The following is a 20503-nucleotide window of genomic DNA, read 5'->3' on the forward strand; positions in this document are numbered from 1 at the left end:
GTTACCCTGGTGCCCAGAGCCCTGACTTTAAATGAATCATAGTGTTGCCGTGTAACTGATGGAGGTGTACACACGCAACTGTTTGCTATTTCAAAAGTGTGTCAATATATTTTGTTCAAGCCTTGTTTCTGTGGCCTTATAGCGGTAATTTTAAGTCTTAGGTCAGGTCTTAATGGTGCAATTGGCAATTAATGAAATGACCGGAACCCTGGAGGGGGGGGGGGGGGGGGGGTGTTTGTTATGGTCTTCACACAAGAAGACTTCGAACCCCCTCGAACAGTGGGAGAGCGTGAACACAACAGAGGCGCACGAGGACGAGACAAACAATCAAATGTGGGCGTGCGCGCGTGTCCGGACACGACGGCGCGCACGCCCCTCTCTCCCTCGCTCCATTCATCGCTTCACCCCCGAGCCGCCGCCGCGGAGACTCTCACTCCGCGTCACGCCGGGACAGAGGAGGCTTCAACCCGGGACCATGAGGGGCGTCTGCCGCCCGAGGAACACGCGCGGAAGGGCAGGTAGGACCGTCACCTTTCTCCCCCCTGTGTCGACGTCCCGACACTCGCGAGTGCAGCGGGGAGCTGAGCAGGCGGCCGAAGTAAACAAGTCCGTGTCACGTAGGCACCGAGGCTCCGGGGCTGAGAGGCGGGACTGACTGCGACACAGGCTCGGGGCAGAGAAGTCGGGTTGTTCCTGCGTCCGAGTGGCGAGTGAAGACCCGTGAATCGCTGTGCAGACAGACGGGATGTGTCGGGCGGTCGGCTCGTTAGTTAGTTAGTTAGTTAGTTAGCCTGTAAGCTAGTCGGTCGCTCGGTTAGTTAGTTAGTTAGTTAGTTAGCATGTAAGCTAGTCGGTCGGCGGAGTGACAGTCGGGGGGATGTAAACACGGAGGTGTGTGTCTCTCCGAGATGTCTCCACAAGGCATCGTGTCCCCTGTTGTTCGCGTCGTGTCGAAGAGCGATCTCTTTGACACGGCGCGCACGCCCCTCTTTGACAATCGGATCGAGTTGAAGCCAGAAGAAGAATTGCTGGAGGACCAACTTGTTGTCGGAGCAGGTCCCTGCGGACCCTGACCTCCAGGCTCCTGTCACTTTCCTCTTAATGTCCCCGGGGAAACCCCGGTCCTCCCTGCAGCCGGGACGGCTCCTTCTGACGGGCACCAGTCCCTGGGGAGCTCAGCCGCGACACGCTCACTTTTAAAAGGCTTCTAATTCATTTATTCACAGCCTCGACTGTAAACATGGGTCTGAAATCCTCCCGTTGTCCGAGCACTGTGTTCATACAGATGGCACCTGCACCACTGCTGATGCTATGGCCTATATAATCCAAAGACCTCAGATATGACAGGAATAGACTATTATGTCATTCTATTGGTCATGTGGCTGGAGTGGGGACGCTCACGTCTATTGTGCTGTCATCCTGAGAGGACACAACTGTGAGGTCTTGGAGGGATTGACCCGCTGCTCCCTGCACGGATGTGGCCAGGTGTTGTCAAGGTCTGCAGGACGAGCGGCTGTGGCCGATGAGCGAGGTGTCGGTGAGCAGGAGATGTGCTCTGCTGGCTGGCCGTGAGCCTGCACACAGAGAGGTGGGGCAGGGGCCGAGCAGAAAACAGGAAGTGGCCTGCTGGTTGTTTTATTTTAACAGTGCTGCAAAACAAATATACAGGGCAGTTACTGGTTCTGTGCCGGGCTCACGGTGATACGCATGTGCATTTCAAGCTGCTCCTGTTGCCAACAATAGTGTGAATGCGATGCTGTAAGGACAAGTAGACTGGTTGTAAAAGAATCGGCGTCTTGAGCGAGGCTCAGGAGTTTATCACTGCAGAGGGAGAGAAGTGTGCTTCAGCGGATGCTGCACAGATCATATCCCTGAATGCATTTCACAGCGGCCGGGCACCCCACGGCCCGTCACCTCCAGGCCTCACAGAGGCTGCCACCTGAGGTGAAACGGCCCTTTGTCAATCCTTCTTTTCATGTCTTTATTATTCTCGAAGACGTTTATATTTTCCTTTTTTTTCTCTCCGTCACATCCCTGTCCCGAGTAATCACAATAAATCCCATCCTTACTCTCCTACTGCCTCCCTCTCTCCCTCTCTCTCTCTGTCTCTCTCTCTCACTGCACCTCCCTCCCTCCCTCTGTCTGCTCTCTATCTAGGGGAAAGTTCACCCGCTCACACAGAATCTCATTATAGGCTTCAGGCAGAGCTGTAGCCCACACGTGTGTGTGTAAGGCCGAGGCAGTGACTGTGCGCTTGCTCAGTGCACTGAATCGAGCAGATGTTTTTGCATCTGGGGGCATTCAAGTTCAGACATGTTGTTGTTGTTGTTGTCATAATTATTCTTTTATTTTTATGCTTGATTGTAGTAGCAATTCTGTGCAGTAGAGACATGCATTTTGCCTGTCAGGGCTCAGTTGAAACTGCTTCTTCTGTCACAATAAAACACAACCGGAGCCTACAGACTGATTCTCGATCGCACTACATCGACATTAATCCTGGAAGGATCAGTAAATGAATCATCATTAACGACACAAAAATAATTGCCAGTGCATTTGATGATCATGTCACAATTTCACATTTTGTCTGGGAAAAAAATGCTGCATTCTGTTTACAGCTCTCCCCAAATGTGATGACCAGCTGTATTCTTTGGCTTATTGTAGCAACAAAACAGGGCAAAACTCCGCCCTCAAGAAAATATCAATCACAATGTGCGTAGTGCCAGAAGTATGTCAAGGGCCAACCTCAACCCTCCGTTTGTCCTGTAGTGTTGACGATCAGCAGAAACCAAAATTCTTCTGTCTTTTCTACAGAATACAGTGTATGCATGACATAAAATAAACCAATGGACACAGCAATAAAGCAGGTTGATATTGTAAACATGCAACTATGGTATTTAGTATTTGAATAGGTGACTTTTATACTTGCAAAAGCAACAAATAACAGCGCTTCGAAGGGTGTATTTGATAGGAAAAATGCTAAATGATTAAATATAGTGTTTGTGAACTTTTTGTAGGGGAACTTCAGCCCACATTAGATGTAGAGGTAACATTTTTTTTCCCCAAAGACTTTTAATTTGTGATGAAGAAAATCTGTTGTACTTTTGTGACTTTTTGTATTTTTTCAGAATTGTCCCACTGGTCAGGGAATAAACTATTGTGAAAACTAGGATTATAATGACTGTTTTCACACTAATTATGAACTGATAGTTTGTGAAATATTTTGGCAGCAAGGTTGGATGTATGTCTCAATGCCTCAGTTTCCACCTTACATACTGCATAAACACTAAACAGACAACTAATTTAAGTGATTAATATGATGATAATAATGGGGAACATTTCAGATATGCGAGAAAGAGGAACACCATGAATCCTGATGCAACAATGTAAATCAGAACTGCTGCTATCTTAAGCTGCCTGCCATGAAGGTGAGAATCCCATTGAGGCTTGAAACGCCTGCCTGTAGGCAAAGTCTGTAGGCATTAGAGGAGATAAACTTCTTCTGCATGCTTTTTCAACTGTCTGTTGTACCTCTCCACTAAGCCATCAGTCTGGAAGTGGTCCGGATACTCTTGATGCCGAAGAGACTGTACACCTGCTGCCGCTTAATGAGATGGTCCGCTGCCACTTTATGAAATGGCCCGCTGCCGGCCGATGCCACTTCATGAGATGGTCAGCTGCCTCTTTATGAGATGGCCCCGGGGTGCTGCTGGCCCGCTGCTGGTCCGATGCCACTTTATGAGATGGTTCGCTGCCACTTTATGAAATGCCCGGCTGCCAGCCCGCTGCCACATTATGAGATGGCCCGTTGCTGGCCCACTATCCTTTAATGAAGCGGCCTGCTGCTGGCCCGCTGCCACTTTATGAGATGGCCTGCCGCACCGCAAGACGGTGATAGGCATCATGTTTGTTTGACCTCCATACTAAATTCTTCTTCTTCTTTGAGGTTAAGAAGAAAGTGGCATCCTTTGAGCTGCATTACCACCACAGCCACCACCACCACCTCCTGATTTCAGCCCTCCATTATTTCCTTATTTTACAGTCATGTAATAAGTCTGGTTGCACTCAACAACCTCATTATCATCTTTGACCCTACCTGTGAGGTTTTGATGGTGGTGAACCCTGACCTACAACATAAAAATAACTTTAGTTATTAGTTCATTCTGTCCAACTCGACACAGTCTATGCTCATGTGTGGGTTTTTCACCTTACTAAGGGAGAAGTTTACCAGATCACGCACATATTCATTGTTAATAATATTTTTATTTACATCTGAATAATTTACTATAAGATTCTGTCAAAGTGTTTAAAAAATAACTTTAACCAACTTGAGCTCAACATGAAGAATTCCAGCACGATAATGTTTGTGTAGAAAGTTAAGGAACCATGTGTTTATAGGATTACTGCTGGATGCTGTGAGGTGTCTTGCTGATGGGATTAGTACTGCTGACATGTTGACTGACCTCTGACCTTTGGCTGTGTTCACTGTTACACTTGATGCTGAACTGATAACTGACCTGCTATCAGAGTCATTTCTTAGTGCATCTTTGTGTTAACTACATTGTCTGTCTCCACGCTTGTGGCCTTAACATGAAAGCATACAGTGCCCCCTGGTGTCACAATGTTCACACTACATCAAGTCTCATCAAGGCTGAGAAAAAAACATTAGTGCCTCCGAATTCATCAAGTCAGGAAAGATAGAGATAGAGAGGATACTTAATAATAATTATAATAACCGAACTATAATTCAAATCTAAGAGATCAATCGAGCAAAAATATCAACAGTTTTTGGCTCTTGCTTTTTAACTAAGGATTTGTTTTCAGTTTGGTAATATCATTCTGGGATGTGCGGGGAATCTTTCCCCATTTCTTTTTTCAAATCCTCACATTTGAAGCTTAGACCAGAGTTTTGCTTGAAAAATTACTCAACTGGACAAGTAATCATTGAATATTTGCTAAATTAATTTCCGCTGTTTATCTTTTTTGTTTGTTACGTTCCTTTCAGGTCATTACATTTTATTCATAATACAGATCATACATTAACCATGATTTTTTTTTTTTTATCTGATTGATCACTCTTTAAAACTAATTCAATAGATTTGGCAGTTTGCCTTGTATTGCAGTGTTCTTCTAAAATAAGATTAATAAGAAAATAAAAATAAGATTCTCAGGTTAATGGTAGCAATAATGAATTTAATAATGACGCCAAATTTGAACAACAACAGCAGCTGATCGAAATCCTTGGTGGATAAAGTATTGACATTGCAACTGACAGGATGTTCTGTGTGTGTGTGTGTGTGTGTGTGCGTGTGTGTGTGCGGTAATGTAGCTGTTGATGACTTTTGCCATAACAAGGATGCGTGCTCGTGAAGCTGTGGGGCCGTGACTAGGTCGTGGAAGTGTTGAGGTTGTGATAGTTTTCGTGCTCATGCACGCCCGCCATATCCCGCGTCCCCCCCTCCCATTGGCTGCTGGGCCTGTCATCTCTTCTGTGATTGGTGGAGTTGTCAGCTGCATTCACTGCCCATGTGTGCTGCGCGTGAGACGAACGCTTTTGTTTTTCCTTCTGCATCCGTCCTCTCTCCACCAGAGATTACGGTAACAGTTCATTCTTGGAAAGGAGGATTTGGAGATTTCGGGAAATGTTTGTGAAAACATTTGTAAAAATGTTTTTCTCGTCATCAACTGGTACATGGCAGTTTAGAGACATCAGAAAATACAAACTCCTACCAAGCCTTTATTCCCAAACACTTACCTTTCAGTAAATATTTTGATTTGACTCACTCATTTTCTTATGAAAGGAATATTTGTCTCCATATATTACAATTTTGCATTTTATTTACATCTATTCGTGAATCTATAAAAGCACGTTTGTAGACCTCGAGTCGGGATTATTTACTGAACATTTTTTTGAGTTCATCTTTAAATAAATGTGTTATTGCTGTGTGACATATTTGTATTATATAAAATATGCGACAAACACCTGGGGAGACGCTGTAACATGAAAGTATTTAACAACTGCAAAGTCGATTTGGTGAATCGAGTTGATCTCGAACTGTTGTTCGAGCAGTGACTGGACTTTCTCCTTGCGCGTCGTCTCCGGTCGTTACGGTTCTGACGGAGCCGCTGTTCCTCAGCTGGTATCAGACCAGACTGGCGGGGCTGCAGCCCACCGCCTCAGTTCGCAGTGAGGCGAGGAGGGTGACGCTGCAACACCCACGATGTTAGACAACGGAGAGCTGGTGTTGGACACTTCCCCGCGGGAGCTCACCCAGAACCCGCTGAGGAAGATCTGGCTGCCGTGCAGGAACGGACACATCGCCCAGAGACGCGGTAAGATGATGCATCTGGTCGCGAGGTGCCGCGGAGGATGAGACTGGGAGGTGATGCGACGTGTGTCATCAAATCTCTCTTCTTCTTCTTCTTCTCACCATATTTTCTCGTGTGCACGTTTTCCTGAGCGCAGTCGGTCCTTGAACTCATTGATATCTACACATTGCTTTTCTGGATGTTGCGGACCGATGAGGTGCTGAACAGTCTTGTCTTTTCTGTCTTGCGGTGTTGCATCATACTCAGCTTGTCTGGCTTATTTATATATATATATTTCAGACCAAAATCACACGCACTGAGGTAAATGTGAACAGCGCCTGGAAGAAATCATGTCAATCTCTCTAAATTGAATTTGACCCTATGACACACACATGACCCCCATGCATCAGTTGCCTCGGACCACCTCTCACATCCAACGTCTGATGGTGTGAGTGTGAGTGTGAGCAGCTGCTGTGTTATTCCTCCCATGTCTCTCTCTCTCTCTGCAGGTCTGCTCGTTTCTGCTGAGTCAAGCTCTGAAGCTGTTTTGACACAAGCTGCACCAAGTCCAGCTCTGAATGTGTGGAGTTAAATCCGGGCGTGTAGGAAAAGGTTTTTTTCAAATCAAATATTATTTTGATTCAATTCTGGAATTCTTTTAAATATGTTGATGTGTGCGGTAAGCCAGATAAGTGCCATAAGTCAGAACTGGAAAAAATCGAGCTGAATGTAAAAAAAAAAGAGAGCTGAAAGTGGAAAAAAAGGGGAATTTGAAAATTTGTCAAAAAACAAGATCTGAACCTGAAAACATAAAATCTGCAACTGAAAAAATAAGACCTCAAATATCAAAATATTTCTGAAAGTGAAAAAGGAAAAAATCATTCAAAAGAATTCCAGGACTGAATCAACAATAATATTTGAGTTGAAAAAAGCTTTTCCGACACTTATTTTTATTTTGAACGCACTTGTTTTATTCTTCAAAGTACGAGATCAAAACGTGAACTTTAAGTCTCAAATATTTTCTTTGAATTATAAAAACAATTGGCCCCGGATTTAGCTCCATATGAATGTTGCACTCGACACTTCTGCCTCTTCAACTTCATCAAAATCATTGAGCTCATATAGTATAGAACACCCCCCATCAACGAGTGTTGCCTTACTGTGTTGGCCTGTCTAACTGTGACACATGTATTTATATGGTTACGTATATACATGTAAATATAATGAAAGGCGATGAACACTACTACAACAAGAGCTCTGCACGACTCCCTGCACCCAAGATGTCCAGTGTGTCACAGTGGCTTTCCTGAATAATCTGAGTTAAACCAGATCATTTCAATAATACTAACCATGTAGATAATATGATGCTAGTTAATTCAGTAACATAGATCTCTGAAGATGTGGGTATCATGTGTGGAATTTCAGTGAAGTCCAAATTTTAATTACCAGCAGACCACGGAGACCAAAGTTGACCTTTGTTGTTCCACAACACTGTGCTGTCCTGAATTAATCAGCTAGTAGGTCGGAGTTGGTATCTTCTGCCGTCGTCTACCTTCTCCATTCCAACCTTGAATTCAGTATTTTAGTTTGACACCTGGATATTTCTTCATCTTCTCTCATTCTCCAGCCTGTTCCAGTTGTCCTATCAAAGATATCTCCCCTCTCTGGCAGGGATGTTGTGTAGTAATGTGTGTCACTGTCACAAAGTGGGAGTCGAAATGTCATCAAATCGTGCTCTCTCGCTTTTATTGTGAACAACCTTCAATGCTCATTCAGTTCTTGCTGAATGGAACAATGTTCACATGAATGCTGCTACTCTGTGCCTTTGGTCACTTTGCTCATATGCCTGTTGGGATTCATGCGGATGAGGAAGGTGAAGACGAAGAGAAGAGGTCCTTCAATAAACAGATTACACACCGGGCTGCCAACAGACCTGAGAGACGATCACAGTCGTCTTCTTTGTTGTGGAAATGCTGTGAAAGTGAATCTTAGGTTTCCTTTCTCTTAAGATAGTCTCCTATAGTGTACGCAGTATATTCAAATTGTCAGTGTTTTGAGTGTGTGGGTATTTTATGTCAGATGAGTGTTTTGCAGGCACCACAATGTTCAGTAAATTAAATGTGTCTGAAATGAGTAAAATCTATTCAAAGTTTGTGTTTCTCTTCTTTTCTTTCAGTATGTATGACAAATTGCCCGACCCTCATTGTGACTGTAGGACTTCCAGCCCGAGGGAAGACTTACATTTCAAAGAAGCTCACTCGCTACTTAAACTGGATAGGTGTGCCAACCAAAGGTACGAGTTGCGCTCCCCAACACGAACACAAACACATGCACACACCAGGGCTTTCGCTTTTTTCCAAAAGTCAAGTTCAAGTGAATTTGGAACAACGCGCAATTGGTTCAGATGAATCTGAGCTACTTCATGGAAGATGTCAAATGAATCCAGCCTATGCTTTCTGCAATATGGGCACTTTTGTGGCTTCCTCTCAGCTCCTACACTTGGGTGTGCCAAGCTAGCGGGTGAGACCGCAGATTTGTTGTAATTGTAGTGTTTTGTTCAAAGGAACCATTTTCTTAGCAAATGGCATAACACTAGTCGCCAAGTTTGCTGATATGTTAGCAGGTCACGCCATAGGTCAAGCTGCGAGTGAAGTTTGAGAGTGCCCCCTGCTGGACAGTCTGCAGCACATAAAGACTAAAAGTTGAGTTCAAACAGTTCAAATATTAAAGTTTCCCCCCACATTATAACAATTGTGGAATAAAAAGTGAGAGCCCCAACATACACACAGATATTTACCAGCTATATCTACTAGCTATGCTCCATTATTAAACATACAATGTTTCTGTCTGTAATAGAGTTCAATGTTGGCCAGTATCGGAGGGAGTGTCTGAAGATCTACAAATCCTTCGAGTTTTTCCGTCCAGATAATGAAGAGGGATTAAAAATCAGACGGTGAGTCTACACTGATTTCTACAGCAGTCAGTTTACATGTGATGCAGGGGAGGACGACCAACGAGCAGCCATCTCCTGCCGAGGTGATCGGTGACGGAAAACCTGCAGACTTAAACACTCTATACAGCAATTACAACACACACGCACACACACGTCATTTTATTGCTGTGGGGCTATTCATTTAATTTTTAACTTCCTTAAAAGTGCCATTTATATAACTGGGCCAAACTCGAGGTTTGAATAATGCGTCTGATTGGGAAATGGGCTCTTCAAAATTTGTGTGGCTTACATCACAATAAGCAAAACATGATCCTTTAGGTTTGTCAACTTAGAGCCTGTCATGTCTAGTCCAAACCTGGATTCTAACCAGGAACCTTGTTGCTGTGAGGCGACAGTGTGAACCACAGCACCACCGTGCTACCAAAACAATTCTTAGTTCTTATTTTTAATGTGATGATTCATTTCCTGTCTGCTTATCTTCGTTTTTCCTCGAGCTTGTTGGGTCCAACATGTCTACATCTTTGAAGATCATTTTTGTCAACCATTATTCATTCAGGCTCATCTGAGTAAATTTTTCACACATAACAAAATGGTCTGAGATTAAAATTGATATTCAACGTTGGATGTAGCTGCTCGGTAAACAAACTGTGTTGGGCATGTTTGTCTTCGCTGCAGTTAACTGACTGTGTGAGTGCTGTCTTTCAACAGTCAGTGTGCTTTGGCTGCACTAAATGATGTCCGACAGTACCTGAGTGTCGAAGGAGGACAGGTGGCGGTGAGTCCTTCATACTGTCCCCGAGTTCTGCTTGATAAATGAAAATGCAATGAATGAAAAATAAGTCTGGGCTGCTTTTTCCTGCTGTTTCAGGTCTTTGATGCAACAAATACAACAAGAGAAAGAAGAGGGACCATTGTCAAGTTCGCTGAGCAGAATGACTTCAAGGTACCTTCACTAAACTGAGGCAGATTCAAATCAAATCCATTAAGTCTTCTTGACTTGATGGTCTCAGAGTTTAAAATATCGTCTTATCAATACAGGTGTTTTTTGTGGAGTCTGTGTGTGAGGACCCAGATGTCATCGCGCAAAACATAGTGGTAAGAAGTCTCATTTTATTCAGTCCAGTTTCAATTAAATCATTAACATAAAAAAATGGATACTTTTAAAACAAACTAGTGGACAAATTAATTTGCCTTTGCATATGTTAAAGGAATATTTCCATCAATTTTGGAAATATGTTAATTCACTTTTTTATGTCAAGAGTTGGATGAAATGAACTAGATTTAGGTGCTGATAGACAGACTATTTCACTTCTGCCTCTTGGTGATAAAGCTCTTGGTCCTAAAGCAACAGACACCTCAACTCTGATGAGCTGAGGGGGGGGGGGGGGGGGGGGGGGGGGGAGTGGGAGGACAGTCCAGCTCTTATTTTTTTCTTTTGATCTCTGGGTCAGATTCAAACAAACTCAGCATGGAAAAGAGCTTGAGCAGCATCCGACAGCTGACATCCCCCTTTCTCTTCTCACATCCTCTCCCTGTGTTTCCTCCCCTGCAGCAAGTGAAGTTGGGCAGCCCAGACTACATTCACTGCAACACAGAGGAGGCCATCGAGGACTTCATGAAGAGAATCAAATGTTACGAATCCTCCTACCAACCCCTGGACGAGGCTCTGGACAGGTGAGGACACACGAATATGTCACAGTAGATTTTTAAGTGGTCTCCTCAAGATGGCAGATGGCTCACTGACTCTCCTGCTCCAGGGACCTGTCCTACATAACGATCATGGACGTGGGCCGGCGTTACCTGGTGAACCGCGTTCTTGACCACATCCAAAGCCGAATCGTCTACTACCTGATGAACATCCACATTACGCCACGCTCCATCTATCTGTGTCGCCACGGTGAGAGTGACCTCAACATCAAGGGACGCATCGGAGGAGACTCGGGCTTGTCTGCCAGAGGAAAAGAGGTGTGTGTGTGTGTGTGTGTGTGTGTGTGTTTGTGTATGTGGTGTGTCTGCATAACAAGAGCAGCGAAGTCTCAGGCTACATCGACTCTAACAAAAACTATAACATCTCCGTCCATATCAGTAACTTAACCATTCACATGCATTGTGCATCTGCGTGCGGGTGTGAACAGGAAGCAGATTGTCTACTTTGCAGTTGGTTGGTACTTTTCTTCAGATATTTCCTTTCTTGGACCAGCAACGAGGTGGAACTAGTATTTTTACGATGTTTTACCTTCAAAGCTGGTAGTCAAGTCATGACTGATAAGAAGCAAATGCAGGTGACTGCGTCCCCATTTCCAAACATCTCCGATTTGCCCCCGTCCAGACAACAATGCAGCCCCGGAGTTTTCAAACTAAAACTCCGCCACGAGCACGAAAACTCTCTTGTAGAAAGCTGCGATGCGTTTCAAAACTAAAACTACAATATGTGATGTGGATGTAGCCTAACAGATATTTCACCGTGAATGTATTTAAAGATAAACCACAGTTTTTATTTGATGGATTTGATTTCCTGCCTTCTAGTTCGCCAGAAGTCTGATGAAATTCATCCAGGAGCAGAATATCAAAGATCTGAAGGTGTGGACGAGCCAGATGAAGAGGACGATCCAGACGGCAGAGTGCCTCGGCGTCCCGTACGAACAGTGGAAGCCTCTGAACGAAATAGATGCTGTACGTTGATTTCTGTGTTTGTGAGACGAGAATACAGCAGCAGCTTCTTTCAATTTGTCTCTTTGAGCTAAACGCACCTTCCATCTTTTACAAAGGGTGTGTGTGAGGAAATGATGTATGAGGAGATTCAAGAGCATTACCCCCTGGAGTTTGCACTGAGAGACCAAGACAAGTATCGCTACCGCTACCCCAAAGGAGAGGTGAGGCAGATTCCTCCACAAGTCCAGTTCTTATTATCTAGAGGTGAATTCTGTCCTTGTGAGTGTTTTTTGACGGGTCTGTGATCCTCAGTCGTATGAAGACCTGGTGCAGCGACTGGAGCCGGTGATCATGGAGCTGGAGAGACAGGAGAACGTTCTGGTGATCTGTCATCAAGCTGTGATGCGCTGTCTTCTTGCATATTTCCTTGACAAGTCTGCAGGTATGAAGGACTTAGAGTGGACACCTTGCACAAAACATTTTTTTGTTAATAGTTTTTAAATTCTGACTTAATCGCAACATATTGAAGTACTTTGATTCATTTTTTTTTCTTCAAATGAATGTAAAACCTATAAGATGTAAAACCTATAAGATGTTTTTTAACTCCCGTTCTGTCTCCACAGACGAGTTGCCTTATCTCAAGTGCCCTTTGCACACGGTGTTGAAGTTGACCCCCATGGCTTACGGTGAGTTATATTTATTGCATTTTGACTATCATTATAATTTTTTCACAATAACTTGAAGGACCTTCTTGCATGTTTCATTTTGGATGGTTATACTTTGACTCAGATATATTAAATAAAGAAAACTGGATGATTTATCTCCAGTATATAATATTGAGTGATTTACAGCACAGCAAAATAACATAAGAGCACAAAACAACATGAGATGTTTTTCTTGATATATATGGTTAACCACACAGCCCGACTGGATCTAATGGGAATGTTTGTCACGTTTGCTCTTACTCAGGATGTAAAGTGGAGTCTGTGTGTTTAAGCGTGGACGCTGTGAACACTCACCGAGACCGACCTGAGGTAGGTATCCCAGGCAGCACACAAATGTCTCTCAGCAGACGATGTAGACAACTTGAATCCCCTTCAGGGGTTTCGCCTCCTTTTCAAGAAAACATCCTCTGCGATCTTCGATTGAATCAGGACGTCGTCTCAGAAAACACCGCGTGTTTAGAAGCTATGTGAGCCGTGATGTCTGGAGAGTTCTGTCTGCATCTCCCCCTGAAGCACGTCGAGCAGTCGGCGTTGAGCCATCCATTTCATCTCTTCATCGCACAGAAAATGTCAATCTTTCACACAGGAAGTTGTGTTCAGTGTCCGTCCACCAGGGATCCCTGACGGCAACCAAGACCTCCACCCTGACCATCTCCCTGGTTTCATTATTATTTCTCAGTTTTGTCAGAAATGATGGCACTATGCTGTTTTTTAAAATCTTTGTAGGAACTACATTACTGGAATTGAGCTTCAGGAAAATCACTCAGCTGTGAGTGTGCGTGCATGCGCGTGTGAACACTTGTTTATTTGTGAGGACCTGTTTAGACCGTGGGGACATTCTGGCCGGTTCCTCACTACTTTGAAGGACCGTTAGACGGTTCAGGTTAGACTTAGATTAGAATTAGCGGTCGAGCTGTGATTAGACATTTAGCCGTGAGGAAAATGTTCAGGGGATAGCAAGTGCATTATTTCAAGCAGGGTCCTCACAAGTGTAGAAAGGTGTGGTGGAACGAATACTATGACTGAGAAGAACATAATAACAAGCACTGACATTTCCTAATCATTGTTGTTTTCAAAAAGTCTAAAATTTAATATCATGCATTTTCATAAATCATGAATGTACAATAGCCCTGATTGTGCTTTGGATTGACATAAAGTTATTGTGTGATATATAACCGGTCTCTCTTTATACTTGTGTCTAGTGGATACAATTTAACCTCAACATTCATCTTTGCTGCATACAAAATGACACTATTACTAATTTTCATCACAGTAATCTTGTTTTAAGTTGAACTTGTCTCTATGACAATGTCTTCAACATTTGTTTTCTATTTCACTGGAGAAAACACACATGCTCAATTACTTGATCAAATGTAACTTTTTTTCATGTTTTTATTTTACGTGTTGTAAACATAAATATTCAAATTGGAAAAAAAGATTCTCTTCTGTTACTTTTTTCAGTTGTTTTGTTAAAGATGCACTGACGTGTTCACATTCACACAACATATTCCAGTGTTTTGAGTCTGTTTTAAGAGACAGCCCAGGAGCTCAGAAGAAAAAATATTTTGTTGAATTTGTGGGTTCCACGAAGATATTTTAATTTTAAAAAAAGAAGCTTTTTTTAAAGCTAGATTATTGAAGACATTGAAACATGGTAATTGTTGAGTCACCATCAGAACATTTGTCTCTTGAAACCATAGTCAGGCGTCCATATGAACCATGAAATAAGTTTTTTTCTGTGGAAACGCAGAGAAGAAATGTCATTCTGAAGAGACTAACTCTGGATAATATGCACTTCCTTATTAGGCCTCATGTTGTGTTCATACTTCCTTACACAAACAGCTGATTTTTCCTGACATAGACTGAAAGAACGATAGGAAGGGAACTTTTCAGGTTCAGTATTTACAGGGGTTTCAATGGCATCAAGCAGAACCTGTCATGGCTCATATGGGCAACTGACCATTGTTTAAAGACGTAATTTGTAGAGACATGAATTGCTCGCTACAGTAACATGCTTACTTATGTATTGCTTCTTCTGATAATTTGTTCTGTTTTATGATTGGAAATTTGGAAGATTATGTGGTTCCTCTTAAAATAGTTTTGACTGAGAACTGTTAATCACATATAATATCTTTGTCAAGTTCCATTCACATACTCCTGTTTAAACAAATTTAAATTTGTAAATATCAGATAAGTGACGTCGGACTATAACTCCGCCGTCTCCTCTTGTGTGACTCTTTCAGAATGTGACTGTGCGGCGTAGCACTGAAGACGCTCTGCAAACGGTCCCCACTCACTTCTGATCTCCTGCACTTCCTGTTACAGCCGAGACCTCGTCAGACAGCATCGGACAATGTTCGGCCGCCCGCTGCAGCAGCTTCGTCACGTGATCTGGGGAATTGAGCATCTTCCCAGACTCCAACTAAAAAGCACTTTCAGTAAATACAATCCATTTTTATACGTCTGTTTGTTGTGACCTGTAATGTTACTGTAGCTCGGAAAGGCTAGACAGTATTTTTGATATGTACGTTTGCTTTTGCAGTTGTAATATTCCCTTAACATTCACTGTCCTTTTCCATGGATTATATTTGTCAACTACTGTATATTGTGCACTATGTGTATATTTTGCCATATGCTTCCAGTGCTCGTGGGGATGTTTTTCTTGGGTGAATAACCCAAAAAAAGACTGAGGAGACTGGAGCTACTTCTGTTAAAATTCCTCTTGATCCCTGACTGTTGTGTGAAACTTTTCAAAAGACACAAATGAACATTTTAATTTTGTTTGACAGTGCTTTCCTTCACCTGGTTGTTGATTTAAATTTAAAACTAAGAGCAGAGCAGCCTGTCTGTTGGGTGAACCTACTCTGAGTTAACAAAGATTTAAGATGAAAAGTTTAAATAAAAAACACAAAGGTGCAGACTAAATTCCTACAACACAGAGCCCCACAAACGAACCATGACGGGTGGAAACAGACAATTTTTCTGTCAAATGTACAGTATATAGTGCATTTATAAACCATTCATACCCCTCAAATATGTACAAAGTGTGTTATGTTGCACTCTTGCAGTAAAATAAAAAGAAAATCCCCGTTAAAAATTAAAAACTAAAGAATCACGTTGACATAAGTATTCAGACCCTTTGCCACGACAAGTGAAACTGTAGCTCCTGCTCATCTCTGTTACCAAAGGTTTCCCCAAACTGCTCAGTTGGCTGCCAGAAGCCTTTTCTACTCCTGAGCCTCAACACAAACCCATCTCTGGGAAATGGATCCACAAGCCAATGCAAACGACTGAATATTTATGTCAATGTGATATTTCAGTTTTTCCTCTCTAACAGATTTGCAAAGATTCTTGTAAATTCTGTTCTTTTTTTGTCATTATGTGGTTTTGAGTCTATTCAGAAATGTATATTTTTTTATCTCAGCATAAGGCCATATAATAAATGTAGTGAAGGGGTCTGAAAAGTTTCTAAAAGGCACTATAGCTAACGCTCTGTAATCTAAAGTTCAAACAGATTTTGGAAATTAACTTTATGGGGCTTTGGATTTTAAGAGAAACAGTGAAATTAGATCTTGGAAATGTTCAGTCCCAAGTGTGACACTTAAAAACGGCTGATGGATGATTTTATCATTCAAACAAATACCCGTTTGTATTTGAGAGAATGAAATACGGTACTGTGCAAACTGAACAAGCATGTTTGTTTGATGTAAGTTTTGTGTGAGCATTAACATGTATTATATTGTATGTCATTTTTTTGGGAACAATTTCTTTAATATTATACATTTGATATTGTATATAACTGTTCTGATGATATCAATCTAAATGCCTTGTTTGTCTTCAACTGTCAAGTCTCAGTAAACCTGTGATGTTTGGGGGAGAGGCGGAGCCTCTGTTCTCGCTTCATACCTTCATGATCCAAAACAGATATAAAAAAACCCCCCCACTAAAATACAAAGAATAATGTTTTTATTACATCATTACTGACAGGAGGTCTATTCATTTTAATGATGCATCTACAATAGGGTCTATTCTGTGTACTAAATCAAGAAATGTGGACTGGTTGATTGCCTTCATGTCGTAACAAACATTGCAAAATGAAATGTGCATATTTATATGTGTGTGTGTACCTGTATAAAACTTTAAATAATAATTTCCATTTCACCCTGTGCCCATTAATACTGATTACATTTCTTTTTAAGGACCTGCCCAGACTTGTTCTGATGTTCTACAGGCAGAAATGAATGTGTAATTAATTATATACAAATGTCAATATTTTTGAGCACAGGGGCATTTTAAGGTTAAAGGGTTAAAACCCCATTGGCCAGTTCATCTTTACTGTAGATCTTATATCTCTTAACTTCTCTTGGCAGTTTCTCTTGTCTCTGCCCCGTGACGCGTCCGCTCCAAAGTGATGGCGGAGATCGCAAAAGGAAAGTGTTCTTCCCTTTCAGAACTGCAAGAGTCAAACAAAAACAACGTCTGAGCTCCAAAAAAATAACCATAATAACCGGAGTAACTGGAACAGAATCTACAACAATGTAAGTCTGTTGGTCACTACTATGAAATATATAACAAAAACAAACCATTTATCTTATAAACACATGTCGAAAAACTGCAACTCACGTTTTTGAGGAACTCCTCGGCGACGATCCGAGCCCTGGCGTTGACAGACAGCTTCATCTCACTGATCTCTTTGTCTATTTCCTCCATGAAGTGAATGACAAAGTCCACCAGTTTATGTTTGTACATCTGCTCTGTGTGGAAGTTGGTGATCAGGAAACTGATGTCATAGCCCTGCAAAAAAAAATATATATATATATATATTTATTTAGAGCATTTCCTAACTATTTATTGATTTCATTAACTAATAAGTACATGCCAACATTTGTGGCTAAAAATAAAATAGCAACCATCACTGACTTTCACCTAGAGTTTAAAAATAACAATCAATTTTATTTCTGTCTCCATTAACTGGAATATTCCAGGGGCATTCAGGGTTTTTATGAAGCACGACTCCTGCATACAGTAATACTTTACCTCCCTGACTACATGAACTAGTGATTCTCAACCTGGAGGTGGCCAGACATTTTAAATTGGGGATTGTTTTTAGATGTAATTGTCTGTACCAGTGATTCGATCTGCCTCATAATGGATGTTATTGAGTCTAATCTGGGTGCAAATGGGTTAGTGCTTTGACAAAACAAAAGAAAACAAAAAGAGGTTTTATTTTGTGAAATTGGCTTCATGACCCAGTGTGAAAATGCCTGGTCTGATTATTTTGGTCAGTTGCGACTCGAAAGGTTGAGAACCTCTGAATTACTTGACTAAAATTTGAGGGTTTAGTAAAATGTGTTATAAATTGTTCGAATGAAATTAAAAACATCTATACAAAATGGTCATCGGGGCATTTTGGGTAAATTGTATTTATGCAGCATGTGTGAGATCCAGGTAAACGTGGCTGACCTCCACTGGTTTCCTCCGGAGGATGAAGAAGTTCTCTGCTCTCATCATCATGAAACGCATGAATTTGTGGCACAGGATCTTCTCAATCTCATCTGCCTGCAACAGCAGCAGATGGATGTAAACAGTCGTCAGGGTAGCGGTTATGGTTGTAATTTTTCACGTCATCATATCAGTAACAATGTGATCATCTGTTTGACGCCCAACTGACCTGCTTCACAGCGATGCTGACTCTGACGGAGTTGATGGAGCCCTCGATCAGAACCTTCTCCTTGTCGTTCCGGCTGATGATCACCGGCTGGAGGAGCAGCTCTTTACTGCTCCTGGAAATGGGAAGAAGTGCATACAATCAATATTGATTTTTGTAACTTGTGAACTTCTTGGTTTTAGAGCCGCAAAATCGGACACACCTCACTTCCACTTCTGGCTTGTTGTGTCTCTCCACCACTTGTGATGAGAAGTTCTCCAGACAGAGGGCGGCCTGCAGAGTGGCACGCACCGCATTGAGGTATGGTCGCAGGGTGGCCGTCTGAGGAAGAACAATTGAGAATTAGTCCTCAGAGAAAGTGAATTGGTATCTACAGGTGAGTGCATTTGAAACGTGCTGTGGATCAGCACGTTTAAAATACACACTCCTTCCTGGAAATTGATTAATGCAAACAGTATGTCTCGACGCACTCGGATTGCACAGGCCAACCCACAACATGTCACACACAGACTCACCGAACCGGTTAGTAACTTTACTTCAATTACCTTCAAAGCTCTAATAGCATGTCTTAAAGACATTCTCATCATCCTGCTCTGAATATGTCCCTGAAATTCTATCCAATGAAAATATTAAATTGAACATGTATGTGCATTATCTGAGGAGATAAACGCCAATGGATTATATTGCCCAGGGGGATATTTCAAATTTGCACAGTCTACATGTCAGGGTTGTGTTGACATGTGCAGTGAAACAGTGAAAATACATATAAAATAAGATGCTGGGCCCAACATCATGACGACCTTTAGCCCAACATGTACATATTGAAGCTAAAGATATAAATGAACTAATTTATACAGTATGTATTTTAATTACCCTGCTGAAACGACCCTGAGCAGGACATGTGAGTTCTTATCATCCCTAACCACAGTGGAGCCTACTCACCTCATAACCTGTCAATACTAGCTATGATGAATATGGCTGATAATAGCTATGAATAAGTCTACCGGAGTAAAAACTGTAAATTAGAGATTTAGGAGTTTAGATCAAAAACAGCTTTTAGTTAAGTGTTTTGCAGAAGCTGGCGGTTTCTAGATCCTATATTCTATATAGAAGGGAGGACATCATATTAGAATATCACCTTATCAAAGATAACAAAGCTATTATGGTAAGTGTCAGCTGATTAAAAAAGACCAGAAATCAAAATAAAAAAAAAATAAAAACATATGTTTGAGGACATTCAACGCTCTCGCGTGTTTCCTCTCGACTGACGTTAGCCCGTTAGCCTGTTAGCTAACCACCTGCCTAGCTAGTGGACATGAAGCCCGCGGTGGGTGGGGGCGAGGAACGGCGAGCTGCGCCTCCCGCACGGACACGGCGCTGGTCGAGGAGCGGTCACGGCCTCGTGTCGACAAGGTTCGACGCATGAACCCGCTCAACTGTGTCAGTGTGTCAGTGTCTGAGTCCAGGTTCTCTTACCATGTCTGCGGAGAGGCGGCTGAAGGCGGAAGCAGCTTCACTTGTCAGAACACCGGAATTCCGCTGCGCTTCCGAGGTGCGCGTGCGGCGCCGAGGCGCGCGTCACACTGACGAACACTCCAACCTGTCAAAACAATATTGACTTAGTATTTACAGTTCATAGTTATGACCTATAATGAAAGCAAAGCAGAAGAACAAACAGAACAATTCCTGTACTTGCCCTGACGGCAGTGTATGAATGATGTTTGATAGAAAAAGTGCTGCATGAATGTGAGTGGCTGATTGACTTGTAACAGAGAACTGCTTCACAAAAGATTTAGATGGTTGAGGCTCAGTGTCCTGACCTTGGCCTTATTCATGTCATAACAGAAAAATCCTATGTGAATGATAAAATTGATGATGGTTAAAGGCTATTTATCGGAGTTTCAGGGTCCTGGTGTTATGCATGCTGCATACTGGAGAGTAAACTGTGTGTACTACAAAAAAACAAACGAATGGAATGTGAGATTATGGAGGTCGTTGTCAAAGTGCCAGTGGTCGCTCCTTGACAGGAGGTTTAAGGTGCAGTGACTGTGACGTCCTGTGGAGGTCAAATCTCCACTGTGGAAGCGTTTACCAGGTTTTTCAAACACTACAACTCACCCAAGCATTACGTCACACAACTCCCAACCTGGATGCACTGAGGAAATGTAAGAAATGAATTAACCAAATACAACAGAAATA

At 42.4% G+C, this 20503-nt stretch overlaps 2 protein-coding genes across 8 annotated transcripts; one reads left to right on the forward strand and one right to left on the reverse strand.

Moving 5' to 3' along the window:
- The first annotated feature begins 319 nt into the window (after positions 1-319).
- pfkfb4b (6-phosphofructo-2-kinase/fructose-2,6-biphosphatase 4b) lies at positions 320-16802 on the forward strand. Of its 7 annotated transcripts, none has more exons than XM_035632232.2 (14): positions 321-518; positions 8483-8599; positions 9163-9259; positions 9968-10034; positions 10128-10202; positions 10298-10354; positions 10812-10933; positions 11017-11224; positions 11786-11932; positions 12028-12132; positions 12224-12353; positions 12535-12597; positions 12881-12945; positions 13013-13466. In XM_035632232.2, the coding sequence occupies exons 1-14, from the start codon at positions 332-334 to the stop codon at positions 13058-13060; spliced, it is 1488 nt and encodes a 495-aa protein (XP_035488125.2). In that variant the 5' UTR covers positions 321-331; the 3' UTR covers positions 13061-13466. The 7 variants fall into 7 exon arrangements, with proteins under 7 accessions (XP_035488122.2, XP_035488125.2, XP_035488126.2 ...); XM_035632233.2 differs by having other exon boundaries at positions 322-518; positions 13066-13466; XM_035632231.2 differs by lacking the exon at positions 13013-13466 and adding an exon at positions 14880-16802 and having other exon boundaries at positions 324-518.
- arpc4 (actin related protein 2/3 complex, subunit 4) lies at positions 16586-19931 on the reverse strand. Its single transcript, XM_035632245.2, has 6 exons — positions 19781-19931; positions 18507-18625; positions 18308-18419; positions 18100-18195; positions 17260-17430; positions 16586-17089 (listed from the first exon to the last, which is right to left on the reverse strand). Exons 1-6 carry the CDS (start codon positions 19781-19783, stop codon positions 17084-17086), a joined length of 507 nt encoding a protein of 168 aa, XP_035488138.1. The 5' UTR covers positions 19784-19931; the 3' UTR covers positions 16586-17083.
- Positions 19932-20503: the final 572 nt, after the last annotated feature.

The sequence above is a fragment of the Scophthalmus maximus genome, chromosome 6 (assembly GCF_022379125.1).
Source record: "Scophthalmus maximus strain ysfricsl-2021 chromosome 6, ASM2237912v1, whole genome shotgun sequence".
Classification (NCBI taxonomy): domain Eukaryota; kingdom Metazoa; phylum Chordata; class Actinopteri; order Pleuronectiformes; family Scophthalmidae; genus Scophthalmus; species Scophthalmus maximus.

Coding starts and splice junctions, on each gene's coding strand:
- arpc4 (XM_035632245.2), bottom strand. Junction 18,420..18,506: donor AAGCCAGAAGTGGAAGTGAG/GTGTGTCCGATT, acceptor TCCCATTTCCAG/GAGCAGTAAAGAGCTGCTCC. Junction 18,196..18,307: donor TCAGCATCGCTGTGAAGCAG/GTCAGTTGGGCG, acceptor CTGCTGTTGCAG/GCAGATGAGATTGAGAAGAT.
- pfkfb4b (XM_035632229.2), top strand. CDS start 332: ATGTGGGCGTGCGCGCGTGTCCGGACACGACGGCGCGCACGCCCCTCT. Junction 10,934..11,016: donor CTGGACGAGGCTCTGGACAG/GTGAGGACACAC, acceptor CTCCTGCTCCAG/GGACCTGTCCTACATAACGA. Junction 11,933..12,027: donor CTCTGAACGAAATAGATGCT/GTACGTTGATTT, acceptor TCTTTTACAAAG/GGTGTGTGTGAGGAAATGAT.